We start from the raw sequence: 22036 nt of genomic DNA on the forward strand, positions 1-22036 counted from the left end.
CTACAAGCTCACAGCGAAAGTGACGCGCTGTGAGCTTGTAGATCTGCTATTTTTTAATAGCCAAAATATAAATTGATGAAAGTGGTTAAAATGTTTGTGATGCTGTATGAACAAATGTAGCTGGGGAACCCCCCCAAGGACCCCTGGGGGTCCCCGGACACTCATTTAGGAAAAAAAAATCAGGGATAAATAATATCAGTTGTATTCACATAATACAGTAAAGCTCCTTACACACCGGGGGTGATTTTTTCATGCGAATAATACGTTTTTTTTTAAAAAACCTTATAAAGTCAATGCAAGCTTCCACGGAGCGAAAAAGCGAAAAAGCGAAGCGTTTAATTATTCGGAACGAGTCCGAATTTTGCGTATACTCGCATAATCGCCGGTGTATAATGACCTTTAGTGTGCAAAACAAAGTCCATGTATACAGTGCATAACATTTATTCACATTTTTTTGAGCGGGAAAATAATTCAATAAAATAACCCTGTTCAAATGACGCTGTGTTCACGTCACGGTCAATAGCAGCCATTTTCTATTCTCTACCTCTGTTCCTCGTGAGGAACAGCTCAAACATTTAACATACATATTGGTATTTATTGTCAGTTATATAACAGTTTGACAATGTCACAGTGAACAACTGCATTTCCCGGGGACCTCGAAACGTGAAGGGCGGCTGACACCACCATCACTCCAGGGTCTAAAAAACTCTCACTGCCGATGGCCTATAGGCTGAGGAGGGCTTGGCAGAGCCACGCTGGAGCCACACCCACTTCCTCCTACTGGTTCGACGCGATGCGACCCTGAGGGGACACAGAGGCCGTCGGTAAACACAGAGAACAGTTTAAATGAGGTTTACACAAGGAAGAGAGGGTGGTAGAAGAGGGCAGTTTTAGATCATTATCCGCGTCTTCGCATGGAGACGATGACAACGATGAAATGTGGACGGCGTGCGTGTGTGCGTGTGTGTGTGTGTGTGTGTGTGCGTGTGTGTTTCTGCAAGCGCGTGATCACGGTCGAATTTCACACTGTGGCGGAGAAAGTACTCAAATGTTTTACTTAAGTAAAAGTATCAATACTGCAATGTAAAAGTCCGGAATTCTAAATTTACTTGAGTAAAAGTCCAAAAGTATTGGTATCAAAATGTACTTAAAGTATCAAAAAGAATAAGTGTTTGAAAATAGCAGATCTAGCTTGTAGATTGGCTATTTTCAAAAAGCCTATGTATAAAATAGGGCTAAAGTGGCTAATGTATGTTTTATAATGTAATATATTTATGTCTGCAAAGTAACTAGTAACTAAAGTTTTCAAATAATTGTAGTGGAGTAAAAGTAAAAGTACAGAAGATTGGAAATACCTCAAAAATGGACTTAAGTAGGAGTACTTGAGTAAATGTACTTAGTTACTTTACACCACTGGCGCATACTCACGCCAAAATGGCTTCTTCCTCTTCCGTAGGCGGTGGTGGGTGGTTGTTTTTAAGCCCTCCTCTTCCTCCTTGCGTTGGGTAGTAGTGGCCTGCCCCGGGCGATGGGGTAGTAGCGTCCTGGTCATAGCATCATCCACCCCTTCTATGTCTCCAATCACCTTCAAAGAAAACAAGCGTACAACAACGCGCTAATGAGACAGTTAAACTCCAACTGTTTTAGGACACGTTTCAAAGGAACCCCGGGGACTGTTTGTATGAATCAAGTGTATACGAACGCTACAGTCCCACGGCGTCACAGTACAGTCAGTGCTGTAGGAGCGGTTGAACCTTTTAGTTGACAAAGACAGAGATTGGCAGCAGACGTTGTTGCCCAGTTCCTGGAGGCCTATAGTGTTGTAATCCACAGTCTGCTCTGTCCAAGAGCGCGTACTCACTCACACAGAGTGCAGTGGTGTAAAGTAACTAAGTACATTTACTCGAGTACTGTTACTTAAGTACACTTTTGAGGAATTTTTACTTTATTGGAGCATTTCCCCATTTTCTGTACTTTTACTTCTACTCCACTACATCTCAGAGGCGAATATAATACGTTTACTCCACTACAATTATTTGAACATTTTAGTTACTAGTTACTTTTAAGATATAAATTATGTTATTATGAAACATACATTAACCACTTTAGCCCTATTTTATACATAGGCTATTTGAAAATAGCAGATCTACAAGCTCACAACGCGTCGCGATGCGACGCGTTGTGAGCTTGTAGATCTGCTATTTTCAAACATTTTAGTACTTTTACTTTTGGTACTTTAAGTACAGTATAGCCTACAGTACTCAGACGGTACACTATTCGTGTAATAGCTCATCTACAAGCTCGCAATGCATTGTGAGGCTATTTTTGGCAAAGAGATTCCGTGTAGGGGGAAAAAAGGAGGCGGTTAAGTACATATCAGTCAAAAAAGTATATAGGTTTTAAGTGGTTAAATATTCCATAACGTATCCTACTATAGGCTAAATGCACAAACTCTCTCCGTCCGGCATATTAAAGATATTGAGTATGGCTGACAGTATACTTGACCTTACTAAAAAAATATGTTCCAAAGCATAATACTTCCTTTTGTTAGTTTTTGGAAGAATTACAAGATTTTGTTTGTTTCGTTTGATTCAGTTTATTTGAAAATTCCTGATAATAAACCCACCTTATGCTTCATACAGACAATTCTGTCAAGTATGAAGAATGTATGGGTATTTGAATGTCTAAATCTATCTTTTATCCAAAAAAAAAATCACTGTCTTTAGAAAATAGCAGATCTACAAGCTCATAGCGCGGCACTCGGTGCAGCGCTATGAGCTTGTAGATCTGCTGTTTTTGAAAAATTGTGGGGAAAAAAATTGGGGATTTTTTTCATTTTTTTTTAAAGATTTCTAGAATCGCCTCAGGTCTTAATGGGTTAATGTGAGTTGTCCCTGGTAAATAAATGAAACATAGACTCCAATGGCTTCCTCAAAAATCTAACAAAATGGTATGCTTTGGGAAATGGTCGGCAGTAATGTATACCATGAGCCATAGTAAATGGCCTAAACCATGCCAAATATGGTCCATAATATATGAGATCACAAACAGGAATAGAGACAAATTTAACTAAAATATTGCTCATATTATGAAGTACCTAATAAACAAAAAATATTAGCTGGAATATTTCCCACAGTCATGCCACAAAAATGTAGGCCCCTGCTTTTAAGCTATAAAGTTGGCACAGGGAAATTACACAGATAGAGCAGCAATTGAGGCGAACTTGAAAAATGTGCCACAGAGTAGCTTCTTTATCTAAAAACTAGTATAAACTTGCCGGATAATTACATGCAGTGTACTTTTTTGTAGAAGGTCCTCCTGCTAAGCAGATATGGCTGCCAGGGAGGCATTAATCTCTCCATGTAACATACATAGCCAAGGACATTCCCTGTCTCTCTCTCTCTTCTCTTTCCTCACGTCTCTTTCTCTCTCGTGCGTGCTCTCTCTCTCATAGCACACACAAAACACACACACACACACAAACACACGGGGTACATACACAGCACACACGCTCGCACACACACACACACACACACACAAAGCGCATGCACCCACTTCCTGTATAAATCATATTCATATTTCTGAGGGCTGCCGATGACCTCACGGCAAATGAAGCGTGGGTCCCCGGCTACGCGGCGGCAATCAAACGTTGCTTGCAGAGTAATTACAAAAAGAGGGGGCAGGAGGGGGAGAATTGATGCGGTTTGTCAATTAATGTTGCTTCAAGGTGTTTTTCAAAAGGTTAACTTCTTCATATTCTCTGCATGTTAAATTAGGTCAATATTGGCCCCGGCAAGGAGTCATGGTCGGTGTATATATGGGCGGCCGGGCATGGGCTGAGTCATGGAACGCCAGGACAAAGGGTCCCTGTTAATGACAGATTTGATTGCATATAATGCCAATGAAGTGTCCCTTATATAAAATGGCATTTCAGCCAGACTCTCCGCCTCCTCCTCTTACTCCTCTCCCTCCTCATCTTCCTCCTCTCCATCCGTTTGTCCATCATCATCATTCCTATCATCAGCATTAACGCCACTGAATTAAGGAAGGAATAAAGCTGATTCTCCAGTTCCATTTTTTACTGCATGGTGCATCAGGTTAGGCAACACATTTCAAACCAGTCCGGTTTAGTGTCATTAAACGTACCGCAGTTAAAAACTACACGAGCAACACCTCCTGTCTATAAATAGACAGAACAGCCGTGGCAAAAGCCACTAATCTTCAACAAACCGAGAAACAAAGGGCGAAAAAAGCAAGCAAAGAAACAAAACTGTGCAGAAAAGTCTTGTTTCTTTAAACTCCGTTCTGGATGCTCATCATCAGCGTTTTTTCCGAACCATAAATAATTTGCAGCGAGAGGTAATATTCAACCCGGCAGAGCCTTAGTTGTGCATCTTTAATGGAAGTTTTACAGAAGCCCAGCCAGTTTCCGCATATGGAGGAGACGAGACGAGGGGAGAGCACAGTTGGCTTGTCTTATCTTTTTATAAGTCCGTCGACACTTAAACTCGAAGCCCGCGAGGAGAAAGAGACACAGGGAGACATAAACCCACTGTGGTTTTAGGGGGGAAGATAATGACTTTGCCTGCATTAATTTCTTCGTCAGCCATCTTGTTTCTTCAGACAGAGTGGTTATTATGGGGGCCTCTCTGGAAGGGCCTTGTATAAGATGCGTTTCCCTACATAATTCTGCGCCACAACAGTTGTTGTCAGCATTGCGTTTTGCGAGATGGCAGCTGGGGAACATCTGTTTATGGGCAATGAAGAGTTTGAAAAGCTGCACCTCACACTTTACCTTAAATGTTCTTTATTGAAGCATGCTGGTGGGAATGCTGTCTTAACTTTTCCTATCGTTGTTGTTCAGTGGGAACGTTCTTCTTCTGGTCAATAGATGCTTGCCTTAGGCAATGTACAGAGTAACATGATGGATCATTAATATTACCATTCTTTATAGAGTACAGAAGTCCTGACGTCACTCGTTCATCCCCTGGTTCGTAAAGTAATTTTCTATGGAGAATAACATTGGGTCATCTTAGAATCGTCTCATATAAGAATTGTGGTCCAAAAATAAACAAACTGTCTCGGCGATATTGTCAGGGAGGTGGCTCTGTATCGTTTATGATAGTCAGTCACTCATATTTGATACAGTCTGTTTCTGCCGAAAATTGTACTAATTCGGCGGAAGTAACATTATCGTTTTCTCACCGTCAGTTGATGCTTCATATCCGTAAGTAAAATTGCCGGGATCATTTGTTTATTTTTGGAACACGGTTCTTATTTGACGCGATATTAAAGACGTCTATGGGGATTCAGAATGGGGGTGGAAAACCTGCGAACCAGGTAGGATGTGTAAATTACGTCAGACTTCGGTGCTCTATGTAGAATTCAATATGACGGTCGGTGAAAAACAAGAGAACAAAAGCAAATCATTGTGTTATTTCGCTAGACAGCCGCAATTTCCCAATGAACTCGTCCAACTCAAATGAGAACACATACAGTAACTGCCGGATAGGTAGACCAGCTCCAGTAATAATGGAATAAACAACAGAGAAAAAAAACATGAATATTCAGCGTTCGCATGACTTCCCATCGTCTCTCTCTCTCACTCTCCACCACCAATACAAACAGAGAAGAGACACACCTAACTGTTTCGTTTCACTGCAAACAGAGTCTATAGCTCAGGGCACCACTTCCAGGGCTTGCTTTTTTTTTTAGGTGTTCGTTTAGACTAATTTCAGGTGTAAATGTGTGGGTATTATGCAAAAGCTACCGGCCCCTGGAGCATGTGGCCATATTAGTCTAAGGTAGGGAGCCACAGTCCTCCGGGGCATAGGTGTCCAGGACGCCGCGTTAAAAAAAAAACAGGGCTCTTTAGTGGAAATTAACCATCCGTCAATATTTCCTCAGCAAACGGAAAGACTACTTAAGTAGCAAAGGATTACTCCCTTTAACTGACTCCAACGGAGTGTTACGTGTCATGTGTTGTTGCCAGATTCAAATGAAGACGGATAAAAGTGCCATCGCCCTGTCATCTCGTGTGTTTCAACGTCGATATATCGTCCTTGTTTGATGAGCAAGAGTCATGACATGCATAGCACAGGCAGGATGAACACAAATATGTGATTAAACAGGTCTTGCATAACAAGTCACAAATATAGGCTGTACAATTTGATATAAATGCAGAATTAACCACATTACGAGCTCACTACATACTCAGTGGTGGAAAAAGTGCTCAAATGTTTTACTTAAGTAAAAGTACCAATACTGCAATGTAGTGAAAGTCCGGAATAAAACATTTGCTTCAGTAAAAGTACAAAAGTATTGGTATCAAAATGTAAAAAAGCAAAAGTACTAAAATGTTTGAAAATAGCAGATCTGCAAGCTCACAACGCGTCGCTTTGAGACGCGTTGCGAGCTTGTAGATCTGCTAGTTTCATATTTTCATGTATAAAATAGGGCTAAAGTGGTTAATGTATGTTTTATGATATCATAATTTATATCTGCAAAGTAACAAAAACGTTCAGATCATTGTAGTGGAGTAAAAGCACAATGTTTGCCTCTGAGATGTAGTGGAGTAGAAGTAGAAGTATGACAAATTGGAAATACTCCAGTAAAGTAAAAGTACCTCAAAATTGTACTTAAGTACAGTACTTGAGTAAATGTACTTAGTTACTTTACACCACTGACTAATAGACTATACTTAGTAAACTAATACTTATCGACCGAGGTCGGCTCTGTACTTGGGTCTGCTGTTTTGCCAAAAATAGCAATAGCTCACAACTTGTCACCGTTGTGAGCTCGTAGATCGGATTTTCGGCAAACGCTACCCCCAGGGATATCCTTCAAGTGGCAGAGGTCCTTATTTTTAACGTCCTGAAGCTTTAGCGCGAACTATACGGGGGGAAGCAGGCCTGCTCGTGTGATAGAAACAAGACCATATATTTGTCTCTGTTGCTCAGACAGAATGCTTATCTTGGCAACATCCCGGGGTAAGCCGCATCATCATAAAACATGCTATTATTCACATAAGTGAGTAAAGTAATAAGCCAGTGTATAGTGGATGAACCCATAAAACGGCTTTCAAATGCCATACGTTTGAGTAGAGAGGGGGGGCTCTCCGTAACAGTGTGCTACTTTAACCCATTAAGACCCGGGAACGCATCCGTGTGTCATGTTTAAGATTTCTTTGGGCTATTCAAAAATAGCAGATATACAAAGCTCATAGCGCGGCACCGAGTGCCGCGCTATGAGCTTGTAGATCTGCTATTTTTTTTTTTTATCTTGAAAATGTGTCAAAATCTTTGAATATATTTATCTATTTTTAAGACGAACATTTGTAACTCAAATCTTCGCTTCTGGGGGATTCTACAAATGTAAGAGGTTGCAGTGGTTCTCAAACTTTTTTCATGTCAAGGACCCCCCCAAAATGACATGTATTTGGCTGTGGACCCCCATCTCAAAATATTTTGTTCCAGGGACCCCCCAGAAGTAAAAGATTTGAGTTAAAAATGTTTGCTTTAAAAAAATATATATATATTCGATGACTTGCAAAAAAAAATCACGATTCTTTTTCAAAAATAGCAGATCTACAAGCTCGTAGCGCGGCACTCGGTGCCGCGCTACGAGCTTGTAGATCTGCTATTTTTGAACAGCCCAAAGAAATCCAAAAATGACACACAAGACGCGTTCCCGGTCTCGAAGGGTTAAGCACTGTATCTCCCAGAATTCAATAGTGGAGACTTTTTTTTTCTCCTCCCCGCATTTCATTCAATTTTTTTCTCCCCCTTCTTCGTAAGGAATGCCTACATGGCTGTTATTTCTCTCCAAGGAGCTGTCACCTCACATCTGCGGGCCAGTTTGTACATAGCAACCCCGTCGCGGCGGTGTGTATAGCGCTGGCAGAATTACATAAAGCGCTAATAAAATCAGCTCCAAAGTGTTCTTCCCGAGTGCCAGGGATGCCCTATGGTGATTCCTGGATTTGCTCTCTATACATGAAAACCAGTCTATATATTCAGGAGAGGATTAGTTTTGAATATGTAAAGTGTGTGTGGGGGTCCACGGTGCTGTGAGGGGAAGGGGAAGGGTATAGTGTAGTAGGGAAGAAGGGGGGGATATAGCAGTATAGGCAACATGGACGCCACCGGCTTCTCCTACAACTGTAAGGTCTATCTATGCCGGTTCGGCTGCCGCCACCAAAGGCGTAATGTTACACCCAAGGGACTTAGTGTGTGTGTGTGCACACTGTCTGTGTGTGTGTGTGTGTGTGTGTGTGTGTGTGTGCGTGTGTGTGCGTGTGTGTGTGAGACACTTGGACAGCACCTACGATTCTCATCCTAAACTGTTAAAAAGGATCAAATAAGCATAACCTCTATCTGAGTGTCTTCACACTTTAAATGGGAAAATTATTGCACACAGTTCTGAGGAAGGAAAGACTGTGTGCGTGCGTGCGTGCGTGCGTGCGTGCGTGCGTGCGTGCGTGCGTGCGTGCGTGTGTATATGTGTGTGTGTGTGTGTGTCTGTCTGTCTGTCTGTGCGTGCGTGCGTGTGTGTCTGTGCATGTACTGTACCTGTGAGTACATGTTTTATAGTGCACGTGCATGCGTCCATATACGTGCCAGCATGCGTGCGTGCATGCGTGCACTAGCGTTCTGCTGGTCTGGCTGTAAATAATTCCGCCCCAGATGTCTCAGTTGCCATATACAGGTCTAGAGGCCACACACACACACACACACACACACACACAAACACATTCACACACACTAAACACCCATACACCACCGTCCAACTAATAGATATGCCATGCGGTGAGTTTACACACACACACACACACACACACACGCTCGTCATTACTCAAATTATGACGGAGAGCCATTAGAACGCGACAGAGCCTCAAAGCTAACTGTTAGCACACATAAATCTACCCCCGCCCCCACCTCCCCCTCCCCTCACTCTGACACCCAAACTTTGAAATATTAATTTTGTTGGGATGATCCAGGTTTCTCTCGAGGCACAAGAGAGCGTGAGTGAGTGAGACAGAGAGGGAGAGAGAGATGGAGGGAGAGAGAGAGAGAGAGAGAGAGAGAGAGAGAGAGAGAGAGAGAGAGAGAGAGAGAGAGAGAGAGAGAGAGAGAGAGATGAGAGGAATGGGAGTTAATTCATATGCTAGCAGTTGTGACAAAAGCCAAATCTCATCTGTGTGCTACTTTTAATTAGGCAACAATCTGGTGCATCAGTCTGTTACTGGCCTGACTGTCTTGGGGGTGGAAAGTGTGTGTGTGAGCGTGTGTGTGTGTGTGTGTGTGTGTGTGTGTGTGTGTGTGGGGGGGGGGGTGTGTGTGTGTGTGTGTGTGTGCGTGTGTGCGTGTGTGTGAGAAGTTACGACCGCAAAACCAATTACTCTGCAAAGTATGGAGCAGATCTGGTCAGCCATGTTGCCGTTTCCATAGGCAGGTACGTGGGTGCCTTATAGTAAAGTATGCTGCTGTGGTGAGGACTTGCATGCTAAACCATAACGTGCACGGTCGGTCAACACCACACAGGAAGGAGGAAGACCAAGACGAAGGAAATTACAATGCGACGCATTGTGAGCTTGTAGATCTGCTTTTCAAATGGCTGAAATGTACATAGGGCTGAAGTGGTTAATGGTATGTTTTGTAATAATAATCAAAATCTACAAAGTCTAGTCTATTAGAGGTAGGTATATACGGTGCATTTATTGTGATTAATAACCAGATCCTTCTATTTTGGATCATGGGCCTCTGGTTGTGTCATTTCTATCTTTTCACCTGTTGTTTGATGTACCAACTGAATTCCCCCCCCAGCTATATGTCATTGGCACTGATGGCACACTTAAAACGGCCAAGACGTCATTGGCACCCAATGAGTTAACAATTAACCTCAACTGACTCACCTGTTTAGACCTGTTTGAAAAATAAACAAGTTGACCACAGTTCCTCTGGGCATTGGTTTGACTGTACTGGTAAAATAAAGACGTTTTAACATTTGCCAATTTTAATTAATTCAATTAATTGGCACAATGTGTGAGTACACATGCCCTGGGTGTGTTTATCTATGAAAACGTAAGTAAATATAAAACAAGTAAATATACTTAGTTGCTTTACACCACTGGTGCTCGGAAATAAACCTTTATAAAGTCCACGTGCAATTCGACAGCAACTCATTTTGGCAACCCCGCCTCCAACCACACCCCCTCCAACCACACCCCCTTTACTGAACATGTAATGTTAACCCATCAAGACCGGGAACGCATCTGTGTCATTTTAGATTTCGTTGGGCTATTCAAAAATAGCAGATCTACAAGCTCATAGCGCGGCACTCGGTGCCGCGCTATGAGCTTGTAGATCTGCCATTTTTGAAATGTTTTGAAAATGTTTGCAAATCTTTGAATACATTTTTTTTTTTTTAAAGCGGACATTTGTAACTCAAATCTTTGCTCCTGGGGGGATTCTACAAATGTCTTCTAAATCTCCCAACAGTTTTTTGAAAAAACATATGTTGCTATCAGTGGTTTTCAAAACTTTTTCATGTCAAGGACCACCCAAAATGATATGTATTTGGCCGCGGACCCCCATCTCAAAATATTTTGGACCCCCCCAGAAGCAAAGATTTGAGTTAAAATAAATTGCTTAAAAAATATATATATCCAAAAATGTGCACACATTATCCACGATTTTTCCCCAAAAAATAGCAGATCTACAAGCTCATAGCGCGGCACCGAGTGCCGCGCTATGAGCTTGTAGATCTGCTATTTTTTGAATAGCCCGGTCTTCATGGGTTAAGTGAATATACGGACAGATTTTGAGGATCAGTCCCTGCAAAGCTATAAGCATCAGAGACCACAACGCTGTACTGTTGTCTGTTGTCTGGTATGGTGCATCAGGGATAAGGAATGGGTGTACAGGCCTGTCTAGTTCTCTCTCCTCCTCCTCCTCCTCTTTCCCCTCCTTTTCATCTCTTTCCCACTGTCCCCCCGTCATCCTCTGAGTCACAAAGGGTAGGAGTGTCACACCAGACTCCATCCAACCCCTCTCTTTCTTCTTTTTTCCTCCCATCTCTCCCTCCTCTCTCTCTCTCTCTCCCACTTATAGCTCTCCGTGTTAGAGTAGCTTTTTGTGTGTGTGTGTGTGTGTGTGTGTGTGTGTGTGTGTGTGTGTGTGTGTGTGTGTGTGTGTGTGTGTGTGTGTGTGTGTGTGTGTGTGTGTGTGTGTGTGCGCGCGCGCGTGCGTGCGTGCGTGCGTGCGTGTGTGCGTGCGTGCGTGCGTGCGTGCGTGCGTGCGTGTATGTGGTGTAAAGTAAGTACATTTACTTAAGTACTGTACTTAAAGGGATATTTCACTTTCAAATAAAATAAACATTAAAAAAATATATAAAAAAAAAATGAAAGAAGTTATGGCAAAATCACAGCCCCCTCACACATTAGTAGGACACTCTAATGCGTGAGGGGGCCGTGATTTTTCCATTACTTTTTTCATTTATTTTTAATATATTTTTTAAATGTTTATTTTATTTGAAAGTGGAGTATCCCTTTAAGTACAATTTTGAGGTATTTGCACTTTACTTGAGTATTTACAATTTCCAATACTGTTACGTCTAATGCACTACATCTCAGATTCTGGACTTTTACTTGTAACAGAGTATTTCTATATTGCAGTATTGGTACTTTAAGTAAAGAATTTGAGCAGGCCTACTTTTTCCACCACTGTGTGTGTGTGTGTGTGTGTGTGTGTGTGTGTGTGTGTGTGTGTGTGTGTGTGTGTGTGTGTGTGTGTGTGTGTGTGTGTGTGTGTGTGTGTGTGTGTGTGTGTGTGTGTGTGTGTGTGTGTGTGTGTGTGTGTGTGTGTGTGTGTGTGTACCTCTACTCTTCCTCTTATATTTGGGGTATTACACAATATAATTTTGTCTCAGATTTTAGTTGAAGATGATTTATTTAAAAAATATATATTTATATATGTTTTTTTATTCAAATAACTACGAAAACTATAACAAAATCATTTGTGTGCTTTTAAAATGTTTTTCTATGAACTTCTTTGAACTGGCCCATCAGTATTGCTGTGTTTGATTCGTATGCACTGTGGAATTGCCTCCATCAATCTTTCATGCATCTATTCCGCATCCATTCACCATCAGCAGCACTGAAGCCATTTCAGTCTAATCATTAAACGAGGAGAAGCAGCAGCATTACGTTTTTATGCACAACCTATCTGGATCAAACTCCCTAAAACCGCTGGTCTGCTACAACTCGTTTTACTCTCTTTATTTTTCAAATGCATTTTATAACATACCATATAGACACAATATAATATATTGTGCTAATTTTCATGCTTAATGTTGTATGTAAAGCACTTCGAATGACTTTGTTGCTGAAATGTGCGATACAAATAAACGTGATAAAAAGTGGCACAACGTTGAACAGGTTTTGACTCTGAAGGAGATGCAGCGTTTGTCAAAATATTAGTAGTTATTTTTTGGCAAATTAGTACTAAATAACCACTAGTTTGAAATGATTATTATCAAAAAAAGCAGATCACAGCGAGGCGATGTGTTGTGAGTTTGCAGATCTGCTATTTTTGAAATAATTTGCTTGTGAAGCAAGCTGGTCTATATTCAGTCCGGACTTTTTCATGACTTTCTCCTCATTGGCTGTACTTTAAGCCAATGGGGAGTCCGCAATGCCTTCCCATACTCTGAATGGGCGTAAGAGCACCGGTCACAGAATTCAGTGCAATACTCGCTAATCTACCGTCGGCAACTTACAGTAGACATAGACACACACTACTCTTCACCCACCGGCAAGCATTTAAATGAACACCTTCAATACACGAATCCACGGAGCGCTGCCCTGCGCGCAGCCATTGCTGCGGTGTCAACGCTCCACGGACGCGACACCGCAGCAATGGCCGCCTACAGGCAGCTACAGGCAGCGCGTCTGTGGATTCGTCTATACGTTTTTCACGCAAACTAAAGCAAAGGAAAATAACTAAGGAACAGTGGACAAAAAGGTGACATTAATGCACTCTTACAGGCACAAACAATCCAACATCCAACTGTAAACATAAACAAAAATAAAATGTACAACTACTAGGCTTTTAATAGAAACTGCAGTATTAAACAATATATCCAACTCCTTTGAACACTGTTTCGGCATAGCAAATTTAATTATTATTAATCTATTAATTCTTATCTAATATAATGCTGACCTGAGAGCTTCATTGCAGCTGCAAAGTTTCTAATGATCTAATAATTTAACAATTTGGTTCTCTGGACCTTTTAAGTCAACTTTTGATGTGAAAGGCACCTTAATTTAACTCTTGTCTTGAGTTCCATATACTTTTGTAATGTTTAGTTAGATGCAAGGGTTTTAGCTTGGCACTAATCTCTCAAGAACAGATTCTGCTCTGCGTTTGAATCTGTCGGTAGCCGTGTTGACAACCCGTGCGCATTGGTTACAAGTGGGCGTGCTATCAGATCAGGAAGCAGGCCGCACTTTACCCAATCAAATGTAGTGGGCGGGATTTACGTGTGTGCCGTTCCTTCCCCACTAGAAACAAACCGAAACTCATTTAACAATAGCGTCCTCGAAGCCGACAAGACCACGGAAAGTTAGTAACCTTTTAAATTGCTCTTTCATCATAGAAACAAGTGGGCTTATAACCAAGACGATCCATGTTCTTTGGGAGAATTGGTGTTAGTGTTCCGTGGAGAAATATTGTTAGTGGGAATGAAAACATAGTCGCACCACCGGAAGTGAAAGGCTGAAGGCAGACCAAAAACCCCGGTTTCCTTGCGCACGGGTGCTTCGTTGAGCTCCTCCCAGAGCCAAGTGAATAAGTAAAAAACAGCAGAGGGCGCTGTTTTTCCTTTTCATTTGGCGATGGGTTCCCAGATTGGCTTGGCACAAGCTGGTACAATATGACTTTGTCATTCTTGTTTCTTTGCGTTCAGCCGCCAAGAACTGGCCCATTGAACAGTTTTCTGGTACAGACCACATGGTTCTTACAAAATGTCATACTCGGGGGTGCGGTTTCCCCACAAACGGACCACCCCCACCCGCTCCCCGCTCCCCCCCGACATCCATACCTCCACGATGGCGCCGTCCGGCTGTCGGAGGAAGTGCCTGTACCGCTGGCGGAGCCCGCTCAGGTAGGTGGTGTAGATGGTTACGTGGGTGCTGGTCTCGCCCTCTGCGGCGCGCGGGGGCGGAGGGGCCTCCTCTCTCGGGGGGTCGGCGTCGTGGGGCCCAGAGCCCGCCGCAGGGCCCCCCTCCTCTGTCCAGATGTAGTCGTACACTGCCACCTAGTGAGGTACACATGAGGGTTGGGGGGTGGGGGGGGGGGGGGGGGGTATATTGATAGTTGGTGGCAGTGGTGTAAAGTAACTAAGTACATTTACTCAAGTACTGTACTTAAGTAAAATCTTGAGGTACTTTTACTTTCCTGGAGTCTATACTTTTACTTCTACTCCACTACATCTCAGAAGCAAATAGTACTTTTACCCCACTACAACTATTCGCATCGCGACTCGTTGTGAGCTTGTAGATCTGCTATTTATCAAACATTTTAGTACTTTAGTACTTTTTGTACTTTAAGTAAATTTTTATACCAATACTTTTGTACTTTTACTCAGTTTACCAATAAAGCCCCAAAAATATCAACAACAAAAAAAAGAGAGAGGACCTCCACAGGGCTTAGAAGGGTTCAACACAATAACTTTACCCTTCGCTTGGACAACTTAACCCCAAGATGTGACACCAGTTTATGTGAGGACACATTTGCCCTGATCCTCCTAGCAAAGGTCGGGTACGAAAATAGTAACATTAAGGTGATTGTAACTGGTTTAAGGTGGATTTTTCATTCAGTACGATATTGTTTTTGCTATATATGCAATACTATTAGGAAATACAGAGAATGCCAACCCAGATAACACAAAAGATGTAGTAGGTACATGAACCCTAGAATCCCTATAATAGGTGAACATTTGTCAAAAACATCAGGCAAAGTAGAAGAACATTCAGCAAAAATAGCACATCTACAAGCTCAAACATTTCACGATGCAACATATTGTGAGCTTCTAGCTCAGCTATTTTTTGCAATTTTATGTACAATTTTGAGTGAGTTTAAGTGGTTTAGCAGCCAAGGCAAGATGTTTGTGTCTTGCTGTAACAAGTGGTATATACAATAGAGACATTTCAATACTGTCTACATAATCGAACTTAACTGACAAAACCTCACATCAAGCTCGAACACGCTACATAATTCAAAAGAGAGATATATTTGCTAAGAGGTGATTTTTATAGGTGTTTATAATATTATTCGTCGATAATCAGGCTTGGTCTCAACAGCATAACGTATAATTAAACGTATAAGCTTTCAAGTGAAGGCACACCAAGCCTCGGTTCCCTTTCATAGAGGCAGTTATAAGAAGTCCCCTTATCCACTTCTGCAGCCATCGTATACCTGACCGTCTAACTAGACTTTGCCGTGCATATTAATTGGCCACTATTACTGTAGACATGCAGTAAATGTGTGCAGCACTGGTGAACGTAAACATGCTAATCTGCGATAGCGTGCTAATCCTATGGGGGCTTGATGCGCAGCAGGTAAAGAGCCAGGTTGTTGTTTGTGATCGTCCATACACACAGGGATGCTAGCGGAATGGTTGTTTGTGCCCCGTGTGTGTGTGTGTGTGTGTGTGTGTGTGTGTGTGTGTGTGTGTATGCGTGCGTCCATGCGTCCGTGAATGTGTGTGTGTGCTTGTGCGTGCATGCGTGTGCGTCGGGGTTGTGCTCTGCACCTGTAATGCACTGCCCCTCTCTATTAGGGGCAAAACACGGGGGGCAAGCGGAGCGTGTAACATGTTATATAGGTCATGTAACTCGGAGTCATCCATGTGTGAAGATCATGGAAGCGCTCGCTCTCTCTCTCTCTCTCTCTCTCTCTCTCTCTCTCTCTCTCTCTCTCTCTCTCTCTCTCTCTCTCTCTCTCTCTCCCCCCCCCCCCCCCCCCCCCCCCCGTGTCGGCAGTGGTGGAAAAAGTACTCAAATATTTTACTTAAGTAAAGGTATCAATACTGCCATATAGAAATACTCTGTTACAAGTAAAAGTCTGGGTATCAAAACGTACTTGAGTAAAAGTACAAAAGTATTTGTATCAAAATACTTAAAGTACCAAAAGTAAAAGTACTAAAATGTTTGAAAATAGCAGATCTACAAGCTCACGCGTTGGCTATTTTCAAATAGCCTTGGTAAAAAATAGGGCTGAAGTGGTTAATGTATGTTTTATAATATATTAATTGATAATTGCGAAGTATCTAGTAACTAAAAGTTTTCAAATCATTGTAGTGGAGTAAAAGCACAATATTTGCCTCTGAGATGTAGTGGAGTAGAAGTGAAAGTACTGAACATTAGCAATACTCCAGTAAAGTAAAAAAAAAAATACCTCAAAATTGTACTTAAGTACAGTACTTGAGTACATGTACTTAGTTACTTTACAGCACTGAGTGTCGTTCTGTCCAGTGATCACACACGCTCCACTCTCTCCATCACCTCTCCATCTCTACATGTTAATCTAAATGAAGCCTCACACAGTAGTACAGCGTAACGACCTCTCTTTCTATTGGGTCTATAAGTGCAATGTTTCAGTACGTCGAAAAGCAAAGACACGTCGTCCACATCCTGCCCTGTTCAGTGCAACAACCTAATTAAAGCGTGAGTCACGGGGCCTAAGCTCAACTACCAACACACACACTCGGACGTATACAGTGCACACAAATTAACACACGCACGTACGCGCACACACACACACACACACACACACACACACACACACACACACACACACACACACACACACACACACACACACACACACACACACACACACACACACACACACACACACACACACACACACACACACACACACACACTGGTGTAAAGTAACTAAGTACATTTACTCAAGTACTTTATTTAAGTACAGTTTTGAGGTATTTTTTTACTTTACTGGAGTACTCCGCTACATCTCAGAGGCAAATATTGTACTTTTACTCCACTACAATTATTTGATAACTTTAGTTACTAGTTACTTTGCAGATATAAATCATTACACTATAAAACATACATTAACCACTTTAAGCCTATTTTATATATAGGCTATTTGAAAATAGCAGATCTACAAGCTCACAACGCGTCGCATTGCGACGCGTTGTGAGCTTGTAGATCTGCTATTTTCAAACATTTTAGTACTTTTACTTTTGGTACTTTAAGAACATTTTGATACCAATACTTTTGTACTTTTACTCAAGTAAATTTTGAACACCGGAATTTTACTTGTAACAGAGTAGTTCTACATTGCAGTATTGATACTTTTAGTTAAGTAAAACATTTGAGTACTTTTTCCACCACTGACAAACGCACACACACGCACACCCGCGCGCGCACGCACGCACGCACGCACGCACGCACGCACGCACGCACGCACGCACGCACGCACGCACGCACGCACGCACACACACACACACACACACACACACACACACACACACACACACACACACACACACACACACACACACACACACACACACACACACACACACACACACACTACAGCACTGTATACTGTATACATGAGTGGGCAGGAGGAAGTTTTTCCGGCTTGAGTTTTGTAAAGAGTCAAGGTGACCCTGTAATTGGCTGTGTAATTATGATTTGACTAAAAAAGCATGGAGGGGGGGGGGGGGACACAAACTCATTCAGCGGGGCTGTGTGTGTGAGTGGCAGGGTCACTCTGAAGGAGAGCCTTAATTTGGCGGTGTATCGATGTCACCCTGCACCTCTCTAAACGGTCAGCCAAACACAACTCCAGGCACTTCGCCGGGAAAACAGCGGGAGTCATTACCCCCATTTTGTAATTAGAGAAAACTGCTTAAAAAGTGGGAAGGCAGACGCAGGCCCCCACGAGCAGAAGGACCTCATTGTGCGGGAATTTCTCGGAAATGTCAAACACTCACACAAGCACGGAGAGAGAGAGAGAGAGAGGGATGACCGGCCCGAAAACATTTAAAGGAAGTATAGGGGAATACACAGAGATGCATCTCTTTAGCGCGCTAATTCGAAAATTCATTTGCGGAATCGCCCCGACTCGCGCCTACGGGGTGGCCACGGTGTGCACCCGAGACAGCCCCAGTTCCTTAACCCTTTAAGACCTGAGGCAATTCTTAAAAATGTTTTCTAAATCCTAACAGTTTTTTGAAAAAAATAAAAATAAAAAGCTTAAGATTTTTCAAAAATAGCAGATCTACAAGTTCATAGCGCGGCACTCGGTGCCGCGCTATGAACTTGTATATCTGCTATTTTTGAATAGCCAAAGAAATCTAAAGTGACTCGGATGCGTTCCCGGTCTTAATGGGTTAAGTAATCAGCACCTCTGCAAGGCCGCAATCAATTCTGTTTTGATAGCGTGTGCCCGTAGTCTCTCCCCGCAGACTATATCACACGTCCCGGTTGGTTTATTACACGGCAGAGACACCTCCCACTTTTTTTTTCCCCCCCCCGCTCCAGAACGAAAAGAGAGGGAGAGAAACCTTGAGACTACGGGTCACTGAAGAATAGTGCCTGTTCTGTGTGGGTGCCCACCAGAAATAGGCCACTAGATCCCCTTTTGGCTCCCAACCCCGAGTTTGAGAAACAAAGCTGTTGAGAGGTTGGCTACGATAGACAGGTCGCGAGTGTACTTGCCATTGAGGGCAGTCACTTTGGTTTAAACACAGTTGCTAAAGCAGTCTTGTGTCTGTCTGTCTGTCTGTCTGTCTGTCTGTCTGTCTGTCTGTCTGTCTGTCTGTCTGTCTGTCTGTCTGTCTGTCTGTCTGTCTGTCTGTCTGTCTGTCTGTGTGTGTGTGTGTGTGTGTGTGTGTGTGTGCGCGTGTGCGTGTGCGTGCGTCTCAGCTCGCGTGTAAATGAGTTTTCGCCGTGCCACCGTCTCACAGTAATTAGCATGAGCAATCCGTTTGACGACACCACCAGACAAAGGACTGAAAAAGCCGTTTGTTTTGGGTGACGCCATTTCATGCAACACAGGACGGCTCTGCAGGAGGACACACCACCACGGCTGAGACACAACAAGGGAAAAGAGCATTATAAAAAGGCCTTCTTTGATTCTACCGTGGTCTGTTTGTGTTGGGTTTATACGGGTGCTATCCTGGCTCCTGGCCCTAGCCTGAGTGCTCTCCCCACTCCGCCATTGTTCCATTTGATAGCACTAAGTGACTGATTTAGGTTCGATGTCTGCGCGGAGCAGGCAGGCCAGCTGTGGGTTAAGCAGATAGCAATTCAAGTGAGCTAACTCGATTCCGGCCCAATCTAGCCGGGATTTATTGTCGGGGCCTGTATTTAGAAATCTGATAGAGTCCGCATCAGTCCCTTTGACTTGCATCAGCAGAGACGGGGCCCTTATTTCTTTTAGCGAGCGAGAGAGGCCTATAAACGGTATAACCATGTTTTCCAGCAGGGACATAAATTTCAGGATTTGTAGACATTACCGCAAATGCACAGACAGGGGACGAGGGGGTAACAGGAAGTGGGTATGGCACAGCTGCAGACGCTGTAGCGTTTGCAAAATAGTCTTTCTCTCTCTCTCTCACTGTCTGGGTGAAGATTGGATTTTATAGCTACCATGTCATACCATGTCCAAATCGGAATTCGGGAATAAAAGCGTTCAGGTGTATGCGGAGAGGGTAGTCCTTCGAGAAAAAAATTATAGAAAAGAAAATCTTTTAAATAAAGCATCCTGTGTGAATTGTAATAACATTTTGTCAGTCATGTCCATTGAAGTGTGTGTAAATGGTCAAAATATATATATATATATATATGTCAGGAGGCGGATATGGAGTAGTATTCACGTCACTGGAATAATGACGCTCTTCTCTTTAACGCATTCAGACCTGGAACGCATCTCAGTCATTTTTTTTTATTTCTTTGGGCTATTCAAAAATAGCAGATCTACAAGCTCATAGCGCGGCACAGAGTGCCGCGCTATGAGCTTGTAGATCTGCTATTTTAGAAAAAATCATGAAAATAATAATTATTGTGCAAATCTTTGAATATACAAATCTTTGCTTCTGGGGGATTCTACAAATGTCTTCTAATTGAAAATGCATCTGGCCGTGGTCCCCCATCTAAAAATATTTTGTTCCAGGGACCCCCAGAAGTTGTAACAGAGTTAAAGGGATACTTCACTTTCGGGCCGGGGACACATTTAAAAAAAATATTAAAAATAAATGAAAAAAGTTATGGAAAATTCATGGCCCCCTCACACATTAGTAGGACACTCTAATGCGTGAGGGGGCCATGAATTTTCCATAACTTTTTTCATTTATTTTTAATATTTTTTTTAAATGTGTCCCCGGCCCTAAAGTGAAGTATCCCTTTAAAAAAATGTCGCTTTATATTCAAAGATTTGCACAAATCTTCCAAGATTTTTCAAAAAATAGCAGATCTACAAGCTCATAGCGCGGCACTCGGTGCCACGCTATGAGCTTGTATATCTGCTATTTTTGAATAGCCCAAAGAAATCTTGAAAATGACACACAGATGCGTTCCCGGTTTTAATGGGTTAATAGTTTGAGGCCAAAGAATAGGCACCAGCTGCCTCGGAGATAAAAAGGGTAAATGCACTACATTCTAAAACAGATCCTCTTTGGCGTTATATTTAAAAAGTGACCCATATTCATACCTAAATTAGGATATAAATTTGCAACTAACAGCTAAAAAAGAGGGCAGACAGTTTCTGGGAATTAGATAGTAATTTTCCACTGGGTGAAAGAGACTATGCCAGTAATAGCCTTAGTGTGGGGGGAGGTTAGGATATAAGTGCATTTTGTATTTGTCTAGCATGACCTTGGACTGTCACAAAATATCACCGCGTGACATTTCCCTTCATGTCTTTGACGTGCCAAATGTAAATACAGTGTCACTGAGTTGACCATAATCAAACAAAGGGACATTTTGCATGTGACCCCCGTCCCCCGGCTTCGTCATCGCATCGGCCGATAACCAAAGCAGGTTCCCAAACTTTTATGTGACCCTTTGACCTTTGCGAGAACCATTTCCCTATTTTCTCGAGACCCCCCACCCCCCCCCCCCCCCCCCCTCCCATCTCCATAATCAAAACAATGTGTAGTAGTAGGGACATGAACTAGTCACATGTAAGGCCTGTAAGAGCTAATAGGAAATTAGGCACACAGCTAACTAATGTGTTCTCCCAGTCCACCATTTTGAATAGATTGCCATAGGCAGCGTGCTGATTAATAAACAAAAACTAACAAGGCCTTAGAGTCTCTTCTTCTCCCTCGGTGTCAAATGTTTAGGTGTTCCAGGTAAAAAGCGTGTGTGCGTGTGTGCGTGCGTGCGTGTGCGTTTGTGCGTGTGTGTGTGTGTGTGTGAGTGAGTGCACGATTGAATACACAAAAGCTTGCATTTGTGTACAAATGCGGTGCTAAACTACAGTGGTTTATAACCTGTACATGCGTGTGCAATGTACACATGTCCACCTGTACCTGTGTGTGCACATGTGTGTGCATGTGTGTGTGTGTGCGTGTGCGTGCGTGCGTGTGTGTGCGTGCGTGCGTGCGTGTGTGTGACTTAAGTCACAGAGCGAGCTAGAAAGGAGAGGCCTCCACGGGCGGACAGGCTGAGCCGCCTGGCTCCTGTCCAGAGACGGGAGCCCGAGGCCTGGGCACGAGCGGCGGCCTGTCAGTCCTCCCTGATCCCTGGATGATTGATCCAAACTACACAGCCATCATTACCATACACACTCTCTCATCCCCAGGTCTCCCTTTTTCCTCTCTGTCTAATTTTACCTTCCATTTGCATGCTTCCCATGGACTAATTAAATCTCTTTCTCTCTCTCTTCTACTCTTTCATCCTTCCCTCCATCTTTCTAATTCTCTCTCTCTCTCTCTCATTCTCGTCATTGGCATGACAAATAACGCCGAACGTTTTTTGGCACATTATTATGTA

General features: G+C 42.8%; 1 protein-coding gene across 1 annotated transcript in view; it reads right to left on the minus strand.

Moving 5' to 3' along the window:
* Positions 1-709: 709 nt before the first annotated feature.
* Positions 710-22036, minus strand: part of ofcc1 (orofacial cleft 1 candidate 1) — a gene marked incomplete at both ends in the record, with an annotated part of 55746 nt that continues 34419 nt past the window's right edge. Inside the window, 4 exons of the mRNA XM_080417394.1 lie at positions 710-801; positions 1429-1585; positions 10923-11003; positions 14101-14316. Of these exons, the coding sequence (XP_080273520.1) occupies positions 710-801; positions 1429-1585; positions 10923-11003; positions 14101-14316 (546 nt within the window). The remainder of the gene's footprint in view (positions 802-1428; positions 1586-10922; positions 11004-14100; positions 14317-22036) is intronic.

The sequence above is a fragment of the Gymnoscopelus braueri genome (assembly GCF_963280865.1).
Source record: "Gymnoscopelus braueri genome assembly, chromosome: 21".
In the NCBI taxonomy this organism is placed as follows: domain Eukaryota; kingdom Metazoa; phylum Chordata; class Actinopteri; order Myctophiformes; family Myctophidae; genus Gymnoscopelus; species Gymnoscopelus braueri.